This window comes from Rana temporaria, chromosome 7 (assembly GCF_905171775.1).
Source record: "Rana temporaria chromosome 7, aRanTem1.1, whole genome shotgun sequence".
NCBI lineage: Eukaryota > Metazoa > Chordata > Amphibia > Anura > Ranidae > Rana > Rana temporaria.
Window position 1 is genome coordinate 97,654,192 of NC_053495.1, and position 12,038 is coordinate 97,666,229.

Here is a 12,038-nt window from a genome sequence, read left to right on the forward strand (position 1 = left end):
TGAGGGAAGCCCTTCCTGTTCTTTCTTATGGTGCCTCATGCTAGAGTCTTCTTCCGGTGAAGGTTGCGGAAAAGGGGCAAACTGGTGTAGAAGTTATCTACATACAGGTGATGACCTTTTTCCAGGAGTAGGTATATAAGGTCCCAAACAACTTTCTGGCTTGATCCTATGTAGTCTGGGCATTCAGGGGGATGCAGCTGGGTGTCCTTTCTTTCGTACACTATGAATGCATATTTTCACTCCATATCGCTGCCTCATCAGTACACCTTAGTTTGGCAGGCACTGGCTCATAACTGAAATTATCAGAATCCGATTTCGAAGCAAAATCCAATACAGAGCACTCCCTGTTGCTCTCGTCGGCCGCACTTAGAATTTTGTATGCTTCATTTTTTAGACGTGGTGGTGATGATCCTGCACAGATGGATGCTGAGTATGCACTGAGGAGTCTGCACTAATGGGCACTGATGAGGCTGCACCGATGTGCATTAAGCAGCACTAATTGGCTACACTGATGGGTGCTGATGAGGTTCCACTCATGGCGCTGGCAGCACTGATATGGGGCACTGTGTCACACTGCTGGCCCTTATGGCAATGTGACACTGATGGCACTGGCAGCACTGATATGCGTGACACTGATGAATGGCACCGTGATACTGATGAATTTGAGGCACGATGATGCTGATGGCACTGAGACACGGTGACAGTGATGGCACTGACAGGCACTGTTATATACTTTTAAAGTAACTGTATCCAACTCACTCGTTCACAGATCTCTCTCCTTCCTCGCACATGGTCAATGAAAGATGATCTTATTTGTTTACATTTGGGATTATCTGTTATTGGACATGGCGATCATGTGGTAAAAGGCTGCTGTGACTGGCCATTTACCACGATCTGTGATTGGCTGTGTCCACGTTTTTCCATGATGCGTGCCCATACATTGATGCCCTCCCGGCAATTAAGGCCCACGCTGTAGCTGTCTTTTGTCTATAGCGTAGGTGCTAACTGGTTAATTTCTTAATTTTCTAAACAATTGTGACAAAAAATTGCAACTTCAAAAAACTCGCCATGCCTCTTACTAAATACCTTTGACTGTCCACTTTCCAAAAAGGGGTCATTTGGAGTATTTGTAATACTTGCCATTTTCAGGCCTCAGAAAATGAAAGAGACCGCCAGTAAATCAGGATTGATCGATTTTCAAATATATATATACTGTGAACCATAGTTTGTAGACTAACTTTTACACAGACTAAATAATATACACTGATTTGTGATACAGATCTGGACACACTGGGGTGGATTTACAAAATGCACCTCATACTTTGTAGAACCTTGGCAGGGGATGGAGGGAAGTATTTTGGGAGTCTAAATAATATATACACTGATTTGGGTTATTTTTACCAAAGAAATATAGCAGAATACATTTTGGCCTAAATTTTATGAAGAAAGATAATTTATTTGCAAAACTTTTTATAACAGAAACAAAGAAAAACACAATTTTTTTTCAAAATTTTCAGTCTTTTTTTTTTTATTATTTATTTAGCAAAAAATAAAAATCCCAGAGTTGATTCAATACCTCCAAAAAAAAGCTCTATTTGTGTGAAAAAAATTATAAAAATGTATTTTGTTAAAGCGTTGCATATCTAAGTAATTGTCATTCAAACGTGACAGCGCTGAAAGTTGGCCTTGGCAGGAAGGGAGCAAAAGTGTCCGGTATTGAAGTAGTAAAATAAAAATGCTTTTTTTTGCAATGCGCAAATAAATGAAATGTTCTTATTTCAGAATCAATGAGGCATTTGTAAACCAACTAGCACTATTTGAAGCAATGGGTTGCGAAGTGGATATGAGCAGTGCAAGTTATAAACAGTATCGGCTGCAGAAGATTACAGAAAAGTACCCTGGTAAATCCATTTTTCATGCTTACTGTTGTATGTGCCAATGTACTTCTGTGGCAGAAAAGAAAAAGCTTTCTAAGGTTTTAAGGACAAGGTGTTGCCTCAGATTCCAGCTTGTTCCATAAAAAAAGTTAATGACTTCCTGGTATGTAGATTTAGGGCCGGTTCACACCAGACACAGTTCTGTGTGCTTTTTTCTGCACAACAAAAATGCATGCACAGTGTTTTCCATGTATTCCAATGGCTCTAGTTCACACCAGTGCAGTCAGTTTCCTGTGCAGAAACTGCTCGGAATTGACCGTATTGGCGCAGAAAAAGCAGAACTGCATCTGGTGTGAACTGGCCTTTAGCCCAGGTTCACACTGGGTACGATTTCCTCCGATTTGAGATGCGATTTCACATGTGAAATCGCATCTGAAATCGGCGGCATTTGCCCGCATGTGTCGCAATGACACTGTCCTAATTGGTGCGACGCCGCATCTGTGGCGCTGCACCGATTTCAAAAAGTAGTTCCTGTACTACTTTTTGCGATTTCGGGCCGCGATTTACATAGAAATCTGTGCACAAACCTGCACAGATGTCTCTTAAATTGCGGCCGAAATCGGGACTGCCGGCGGGAGTGAAATCGTGCGAGTTCAGCTGAACTCGCACGGCTTCACTCCCGCAGCCCAGTGTGAACCAGGGCTTAGTGCTAGTTCACACCAGACCCAGTCCTGTTCAGTTCCGTGCACTTTTTTTCTGCACAAAATGCATGCACAGTGTTTTCCATGTATTCCAATGGCTCTAGTTCACACCATGCAGTCAGTTTCCAGTTTCTGCACTGTTAGGGCTCTTTCACATGGAGCGGACCGTTTCCGGGTCCGCTCCGTGTGTCTCCGTCGGCTCAGCGGGGATCCCCGCTCAGCTGTCGGCGGATAGGGCGGTCCCCGCACACAGTGCAGGGACCGCCCTGTCTCTGCTCCGCTGTCCCCTATGGGGAACCTGATGCAGACGGACCGTCTGTCCGTCTGCATCAGTTCCGCTCCGCCGAACGGAAGAAAAATAGGGTTTCTTCCGTTCGGAAAAGCGGATCCCGACGGACGCGGACGCTAGCGGATGCTCCATCCGCTAACGGACGCGTTCCCATAGGGATTCATTACAAGTCCGTTAACGGACTTGTAATGAGCGGACGAACGGTCCGCTAGTGTGAAAGGACCCTTAAGACACAATAAGTAATTCACCAGCTGACCTCATTAGCACAGACCCTGCACCTGCCCTCACCCTTCACTCCAGCCACCCTCTGTACTCTGACATGCAGGCGTGAAAACAGTCCCTGGAAGTCGGTATACACTATATACAGCATCTCACAAAAGAGTACACCCCTTACATTTTTGTAAATATTTTATTCTATCTTTTCATGTGACAACACTGAAGAAATTACACTTTGCTACAATGTAAAGTAGTAAATGTGTACAGCTTGTAAAACAGTGTAAATTTTCTGTCCCCTCAAAATAACTCAACACACAGCCATTAATATTTAAACAGCTGGCAACAAAAGTGAGTACACCCCTAAGTGAAAATGTCCAAATTGGGCCCAATTAGCCATCTTCCCTCCCTGTGGTCAATGTGACTCGTTAGTTTTACAAGGTCTCAGGTGTCAATGGGGAGCGGGCGTGTTAAATTTGGTGTTATCGCTCTTACTCTCTCATACTGGTAAAAAAGGGAAAAACTGCGCCAACTTAAATCACCTAGCACTCATGCCAGATGTACATGACATAAATTAACATATAAATCAATCATGTAAAAAATGTCCCAAAGGTAAATTGACTTGTGGGTGTTAACATCTGAGACGAACAGCACCGCAGTGAACGTTTCAACCATCCGTGAGAACCGTAGGAGCAGACACAGCAGATCAGGTTTGAAAAATGATGTTAACACCCACAAGTCAATTTACCATTGGGACATTTTTTACATGATTGATTTATATGTTAATTTATGTCATGTACATCTGGCATGAGTGCTAGGTGATTTAAGTTGGCGCAGTTTTTCCTTTTTTTCTTGTATTCTATGTGTGTATACACTGTTTACTGCAGCCTTCTGGTTCAATACTACCACATTTTTTATATTATTTAGGGTTAGTGCGATTTTCTCTCATACTGGTCACTGGAAGTTCAACATGACATCTCATGGCAAAGAACTCTAAGGATCTGAAAAAAAAGAATTGTTTCTCTACATAAAGATGGCCTAGGCCTGGGATATGCAATTAGCGGACCTCCAGCTGTTGCAAAACTACAAGTTCCATCATGCCTCTGCCTCTGGGTGTCATGCTTGTGGCTGTCGGAGTCTTGCTATGCCTCAGGGGACTTGTAGTTCTGCAACAGCTGGAGGTCCGCTAATTGCATATCCCTGGCCTAGGCTATTAGGAGATTGCCAAGACCCTGAAACTGAGCTGTATCCTGGTGGCCAAGACCATACAGCGGTTTAACAGGACAGGTTCCACTCAGAACAGGCCTTGCCATGGTCGACCAAAGAAGTTGAGTGTACGTGCTCAGCGTCATTTTCGGAGATATTCTTTGGGAAATAGACATATGAGTGCTGCCAGCATTGCTGCAGAGGTTGATGGGGTGGGGGTCAGCCTGTCAGTGCTCAGACCATACACTGCACACTGAATCAAATTGGTCTGCATGGCTGTTGGCCCAGAAGGAAGCCTCTGGGTCAACAATTATACACAAGAAAGTCTGCAAACAGTTTGCTGAAGACAAGCAGACTAAGGACATGGATTACTGGAACCATGTCTTGTGGTCTGATGAGACCAAGATAAACTTATTTGGTTCAGATGGTGACAAGCGTGTGTGGTGGCAACCAGGTTAGGAGTACAAAGACAAGTGTGCCTACAGTCATACATGGTGGTGGGAGTGTCATGGTTTGGGGCTGAAGCAGAGCATGATCCCCTCCCTTTGGAGACTGGGCCGCAGGGCAGTATTTCAACATAACGACCCCAAACGCACCTCCAAGACAACCACTGCCTTACTAAAGAAGCTGAGGGTAAAGGTGATGGACTGGCCAAGCATGTCTCCAGACCTAAACCCTATTGAGCATCTGTGGGGCATCCTCAAACGGAAGGTAGACAGTTGGACAATTTCACTTAGAGGTGTACTCACTTTTGTTGCCAGCGGTTTAGACATTATTGGTGTGTTGAGTTATTTTGAGGGGACAGAAAATGTACTTTGTTATACAAGCTGTACATTTACTACTTTACATTGTAGCAAAGTGTAATTTCTTCAGTGTTGTCACATGAAAATATATTCTAAAATATTTATAAAAATGTGAGGAGTGTATTCACTTTTGTGGGATACTGTAATCTGATTGTACAATCTCCTTTTAGATCTACCATCAACCAGTGGCGGCCTGTCCATTAGGGGCACCCGGCCGCCGACCCCTGTCATGCCACCCCCTCTGTGTAGAATGGATAGATTAATTTATGCATGAATCTATCCATGGCTGTTGTAGCCACCCCCTATTCAGGTATCCGGCCCCTTTTGGACGCTGGGCGCCTGAATTACAGCGTTTATTTTTTAAGCACCTGATTAGAACCATAGGCTCTAATAGGCATCAATAAGGGTGGACTCGGAGCGAGTCCACCAAAGTGTGTTAAAGTGGAGTTCCACCCATAAATATAACATTACATCAGTAGTTTTAAAAAAATGTCATTAGTCCTTTACAAAATTTTTTTTTTTTTTTTTTAGATGCCTTCAAAGTGTTGTTGCTAGGCAGAATAGTTAATCTTCCCACTTCCTGCACCTAGGTGCTTAATGCTTCCTAACCTACACCGCACAGACTCCTGGGAATGTAGTGGGTGTAACTTTCCAGGAGTCTGTGCACTCCCCAGTCTCAAAGAATCATGTGACTTGGACAGCACAGGTGCTGAAACCTGATCTGACACTGTTTGTGCAGCACTGAGCATGTGCAAGATCTGCAAGGCTGAAATCCAGGAAGTCATACAGTCTGGCTTCATGATGCCCACACTTAAGATGGCCCCAGTCAATTTCTATTTTATAAAGTGTCTAAATGCTGTAACAACCTAACAAAACGGACCTTAGTTTACAGACTAACTTTACTAGAATACATTAAGCTTGTGTATTACAGGAGTATTTATATTTAAAAAGTGAAATTGTGGCCGGAACTCCGCTTTAAGAAAGCGAATGAATATTTGATTTTCGAACACTGAACCGCCTCTCAGCCAATTAGGAGGTGCAGGTTTAATACCCATCACCTGATTGGCTGAAGGCACAGGCTCTTCAATTGGACACCTAGCAGGAAGGAAGAAGAGACAAATGGAGGACACAGGAGCCGCCGCCTGACCCACTGCTCATTCCACCACCCCACAGCTCGCCGCCGTCACCCGCTGCCTGACCCCCACCAAGATGGGGTAAGTTCTGGGCAGTCGGCGGGTGGGGGCACAGTGAGGCTGCAATTGGTGTTTTTTTTAGTTTATTTGCACCCCCCCCCAAAAAAAAAATTTGAGCACCAACTACCACTACCATCAACTATGAGGTGCAGGGGCCTGCCTGATTGGATAGATAGGTGGTTCTCCTATTCCATAGTTTTGGTAAATCTAAAAGATATATAGAGATTTTACAATCAGATTGTATAGTGTATGTCCATCTTTATACACCTAAAATAAGCTAGTAACACTTTCAGTTCCACTAATTGGATCAAACTACATGGGACTTCACTTCCCAGATGCATGGGAATGTAGGCCATACCAGTTCTTACCTAATAAATAATAAAACCAAACCAGGACCATCAAAGATGGTGATAAATTGGCCGCGGCACCTTTATTGGTATAAATATCTATATAATACAAACATTGTAATATAAATTAAAATCTTATCTTTATTAAATTTAATAAATAAATAAATATTTAAAACTTAAATTATTTCAAATCTTTCCAAATCTCACTCAGTCTTAGGACTCGAGCGAGTACCATAAATAAAATATTTAAACAAAGTCCCCCCTTGATTCAAGGGTGACAAACCACATATAAGGTGCAGCGACAGGGTGGGGGGGATGGGGAGCTCTTCAAACCTCTCAGGTAACTGACCTGATACCTGCCCTCACAAGGGGGGTTTATATACCCCTCCCTGCACGTGGATGAGTCATCCAGTACACGTGCCTTTCCCGCTCAAAAAACACCTGCTTCCCGCTCTAAATACCTGTAGACTTCCCGCCTAAACTTCCTCAACTGCCTATGCCTCAATTACCTCAACTAATAACCCACTATAGATACTATTGGGATGGCCACAATCCCATGCTGTGGGCACTAATAATGCCCCCTCGCTCATTGGTGAGCCTTGGCCGCCCATGACCCTGTCAACGGTTCACAGGTTTTCCTTTATTGGATCACTTTTGGTACATCCTGACCACTGCAGACTTAGAACATCCCATAAGACCTGCAGTTAGAGTTGCCCTGATCTAGTCGTCTAGACATTACAACTTGGCCCTTGCCAAAGTCAGGGACAACATGTTTACTTGCTTCCTAATATATCCCACTCCCTTTCAGATGCCATTGTCGTGAGATGATCCGTGTTCTTCACCCTACTTGTCAGTGATTATAATGTTATGGCTGAATATGAAATATACATTTGTGAGGTATCGTACACTTTAAGGTCAATTGCATTTTTTGGGCTTCTTTCAGAATTGCAAAAGTTGCCACGTGAAGTGTTTGCTTTGGATCCTAGCTCCATAACTCAAACTAAAGAGGTTCTGTATCGCTGCAGGAAATGCAGGTTGGATTTACTTTTCCTATCAAAATATATATTCATTGTACTAAGTATGTCTGTCTTTCATATAAGATCTTTCTACGTGAAAGTGGCTAGTAGCTATCTTTTTCTCTGCATGCAGAAGATGGTGATCTGGACACATTGGGGTTGATTTGCTAAAACTGCAAAGTGCAGAATTTGGTGCAGCTGTGCATGGTAGCCAATCAGCTTCTAACTTTGGCGTGTTCTATTAAACACTTCACCCCCGAAGGATTTGGCTGCCAAATGACCGGGCCACAGCGTCGCTTTAACTGACACCCGTAATCGTCCGCCTCCGCAAACATCCGATTTTACAGACGGAAGAAGATCCTATTTTTCCTTCTGTCTGCGGATCGGAAGAACACGGCCAGACGGGGAGCGGAGAAAAGACAGGGCGGTCCGTGCACAGTGTACGGAGACCTCTCGGTCATCCGCCGGCTCAGCGGGGATCAACGGAGCGATCCCCGCTGAGCTTATGGAGGCGGATCATTACTGATCCGCCCCGTGTAAAAGGGGCCTAACTAATTAAGTACTAATGAGCAAAAATCTAGGAAAATAAACTCATAAATATGACAATAAAAAAATATGTAGATGAAACGCAGTGTAACAAGTGCAATGTGATGGTGCTAAAGTCCGAATGTAAGGTGCATCCAAAGTAAACTGGTAATGAAATATTCAAAAAAATATATTATAAAAATAACAATCTTGAATCTATGAACGATATACAGTGAGGAAAATAAGTATTTGAACACCCTGCTATTTTGCAAGTTCTCCCACTTGGAAATCATGGAGGGGTCTGAAATTGTTATCGTAGGTGCATGTCCACTGTGAGAGACATAATCAAAAAAAAAAAATCCAGAAATCACAATGTATGATTTTTTTAACTATTTATTTGTATGATACAGCTGCAAATAAGTATTTGAACACCTGAGAAAATCAATGTTAATATTTGGTACAGTAGCCTTTGTTTGCAATTACAGAGGTCAAACGTTTCTTGTAGTTTTTCACCAGGTTTGCACACACTGGAGGAGGGATTTTGGCCCACTCCTCCACACAGATCTTCTCTAGATCAGTCAGGTTTCTGGGCTGTCACTGAGAAACACAGAGTTTGAGCTCCCTCCAAAGATTCTCTATTGGGTTTAGGTCTGGAGACTGGCTAGGCCACGCCAGAACCTTGATATGCTTCTTACAGAGCCACTCCTTGGTTATCCTGGCTGTGTGCTTCGGGTCATTGTCATGTTGGAAGACCCAGCCTCGACCCATCTTCAAAGCTCTAACTGAGGGAAGGAGGTTGTTGCCCAAAATCTCGCAATACATGGCCCCGGTCATCCTCTCCTTAATACAGTGCAGTCGCCCTGTCCCATATGCAGAAAAACACCCCCAAAGCATGATGCTACCACCCCCATGCTTCACAGTAGGGATGGTGTTCTTGGGATGGTACTCATCATTCTTCTTCCTCCAAACACGGTTAGTGGAATTATGACCAAAAAGTTCTATTTTGGTCTCATCTGACCACATGACTTTCTCCCATGACTCCTCTGGATCATCCAAATGGTCATTGGCAAACTTAAGACGGGCCTTGACATGTGCTGGTTTAAGCAGGGGAACCTTCTGTGCCATGCATGATTTCAAACCATGATGTCTTAGTGTATTACCAACAGTAACCTTGGAAAGGGTGGTCCCAGCTCTTTTCAGGTCATTGACCAGCTCCTCCCCTGTAGTCCTGGGCTGATTTCTCACCTTTCTTAGGATCATTGAGACCCCACGAGGTGAGATTTTGCATGGAGCCCCAGTCCGAGGGAGATTGACAGTCATGTTTAGCTTCTTCCATTTTCTAATGATTGCTCCAACAGTGGACCTTTTTTCACCAAGTTGCTTGGCAATTTCCCCGTAGCCCTTTCCAGCCTTGTGGAGGTGTACAATTTTGTCTCTAGTGTCTTTGGACAGCTCTTTGGTCTTGGCCATGTTAGTAGTTGGATTCTTACTGATTGTATGGGGTGGACAGGTGTCTTTATGCAGCTAATGACCTCAAACAGGTGCATCTAATTTAGGATAATAAATGGAGTGGAGGTGGACATTTTAAAGGCAGACTAACAGGTCTTTGAGGGTCAGAATTCTAGCTGATAGACAGGTGTTCAAATACTTATTTGCAGCTGTATCATACAAATAAATAGTTAAAAAATCGTAAATTGTGATTTCTGGATTTTTTTTTTTTGATTATGTCTCTCACAGTGGACATGCACCTACGATGACAATTTCAGACCCCTCCATGATTTCCAAGTGGGAGAACTTGCAAAATAGCAGGGTGTTCAAATACTTATTTTCCTCACTGTAGATAGTAAACAATGATGTAGTCCATGTGTAAAGTGCATCCAGCAATGAACTGGAGTTCTGGCCAATAGAGTTCTTAATCCAAAAAAGGTTCACCCCCAAAGCAAGCAAACAGAGATGAGGGGGAAAGGAAGAGGTAAGGGAGTCCAAATTACAAATGAAAGGTTGGAAGTGCACAATATCCTTCTATGTATCCTCCCCCAGTAATGCTAGCCTCTCACCTTAAGGAAAGACCCCAATGGGTCAAATGATGCATCAAGGAATACCAGTCACCGAGCACGGTTGTTGTATCCTCCTCCAGATATCAGAGCTAGGGATCTCTGCGGCTGTTTATCCAGTATCTCCAATCTTTTCTCCGTTGGGGATGTTGTCTCCAGAAACATGAAGTCAAATACTACATAGTGCAAATACAACGCACATATAGAGCAATTAGCGCTACTTCATTATCTTACACAATTTATGGGTATTGGCAATACTACAGAAGTTTGGCTGCTGTTTGCACCTTTCACTTTAGCACTTTATGTATTATTAATTACTGTTGAACACGTTGGTAGCACATTAGTACTTTACTGTTTATTAAAAAAAAACAGCTGATTGGTTTCTATGCAGAGCTGCGCTAGAGTTTTTGAGTTTTAGGAGATCAGTCCCATTGTATCCTCTCACCACTACCTCTTAATATCCCTGTTCCCCTTATACCCTATCTAAGCTCCACCCTTCATTCCATCAAGTACAGTGTGTACATTACCATGGTTGTGTAGATGTAGCACCACCCTTCTGATATTAAAATAACATTTTATATAGTGTTGGATGGCATTCATATGGTTGGATGTTCTGCACATGCTTAACTACTTGCCGACCGTGCACCGTCATAATACGGCGGCAGGTCGGCTCTCCCAGGCGAGAGCCCGTAGCTATACGTCCTGCGCGTGAACGGCGATGGGGCGCGCGTGCGCGCCCCCCCGCCGTTCCCGATGATCAGATTCGTTTCAGAACTGATCAATCACCAGGTCCAGGCCAATAAAATCTGGCCTGGACCTGGTGATCACACTAACCAATGGTTGTCTTCCCCTGGCAATGTTTTGTAAACATTGGCAGGGGAAGTACTGCTCTCTCCCTCGTGTCGGTCTTTCCGTTCCAGACCGAGAGGGAGAGAGCATCTGAAACGTGAGTTGCACAACACTACTCTAACACCAGGTCACATAGGCACACATTTAACCCCCTGATCACCCCCTGATCACCCCCCAAATTAACCCATTCACTGCCTGTCACTGTGTCACCCAGTACAGCGATCAGATTTTTTTTTGATCGCTGTACTAGTGTCATTAGTGACAAAAATAAGTGTTTAGGTAATCAGTCTTAGGCCATAAAAAGTCTAGGGACCCCCCCTAACCCCCCCCAATAAAGGTTTAACCCCTTCATTACCCCCTGTCACCAGTGATCACAGTATAAGTGTCACAGGTGACGCAGTTTAGTTTGTTTATTTTCTATAGCATCAGGGCACCCGCCATATTTTTTGAAATAAAGTTTTAACCCCCTGATCGCCCGGCGTGTGATAAAAGTTTGGTTTTAGCGCCAGATAGGGTCTGCGTCGCCCCAGGCAGCGTCAGATTAGTGCCAGTAGCGCTAACACCCACGCACGCACCATACGCCTCCCTTTAGTGGTATAGTATCTGATCGGATCGATACCTGATCTGATCAGATCTATACTAGCGTCCCCTGCTGTTTAGGGTTCCCAAAAACGCATTGTTAGCGGGATCAGCCCAGATACCTGCTAGCACCTGCGTTTAGCCCCTTCGCCCAGCCCAACCCACCGAAGTGCAGTATCGATCGATCGATCACTGACACAAAACACAAAAACACATAACTGCAGCGTTCGCAGAGTCAGGCCTGATCTCTGCGATCGCTAACAGTTTTTTTGGTAGCGCTTGACTCAGTCGCTAACAGGTCAGGTGCTTTTTTGCCTGTGAATCTCACCACTGTACCCCTAAATTTAGAGCCCAAAATGGCAAATCGATGGTACAGTGATGAAGAG

At 44.0% G+C, this 12,038-nt stretch overlaps 1 protein-coding gene across 1 annotated transcript in view; it reads left to right on the forward strand.

The window, feature by feature from the left end:
* Nucleotides 1-12,038, forward strand: part of DUSP12 (dual specificity phosphatase 12) — a 55,481-nt gene that overhangs the window by 32,174 nt on the left and 11,269 nt on the right. Inside the window, exons 4-5 of the mRNA XM_040359720.1 lie at nucleotides 1,783-1,901; nucleotides 7,573-7,663. Coding sequence (XP_040215654.1) covers nucleotides 1,783-1,901; nucleotides 7,573-7,663 — 210 coding nt within the window. The remainder of the gene's footprint in view (nucleotides 1-1,782; nucleotides 1,902-7,572; nucleotides 7,664-12,038) is intronic.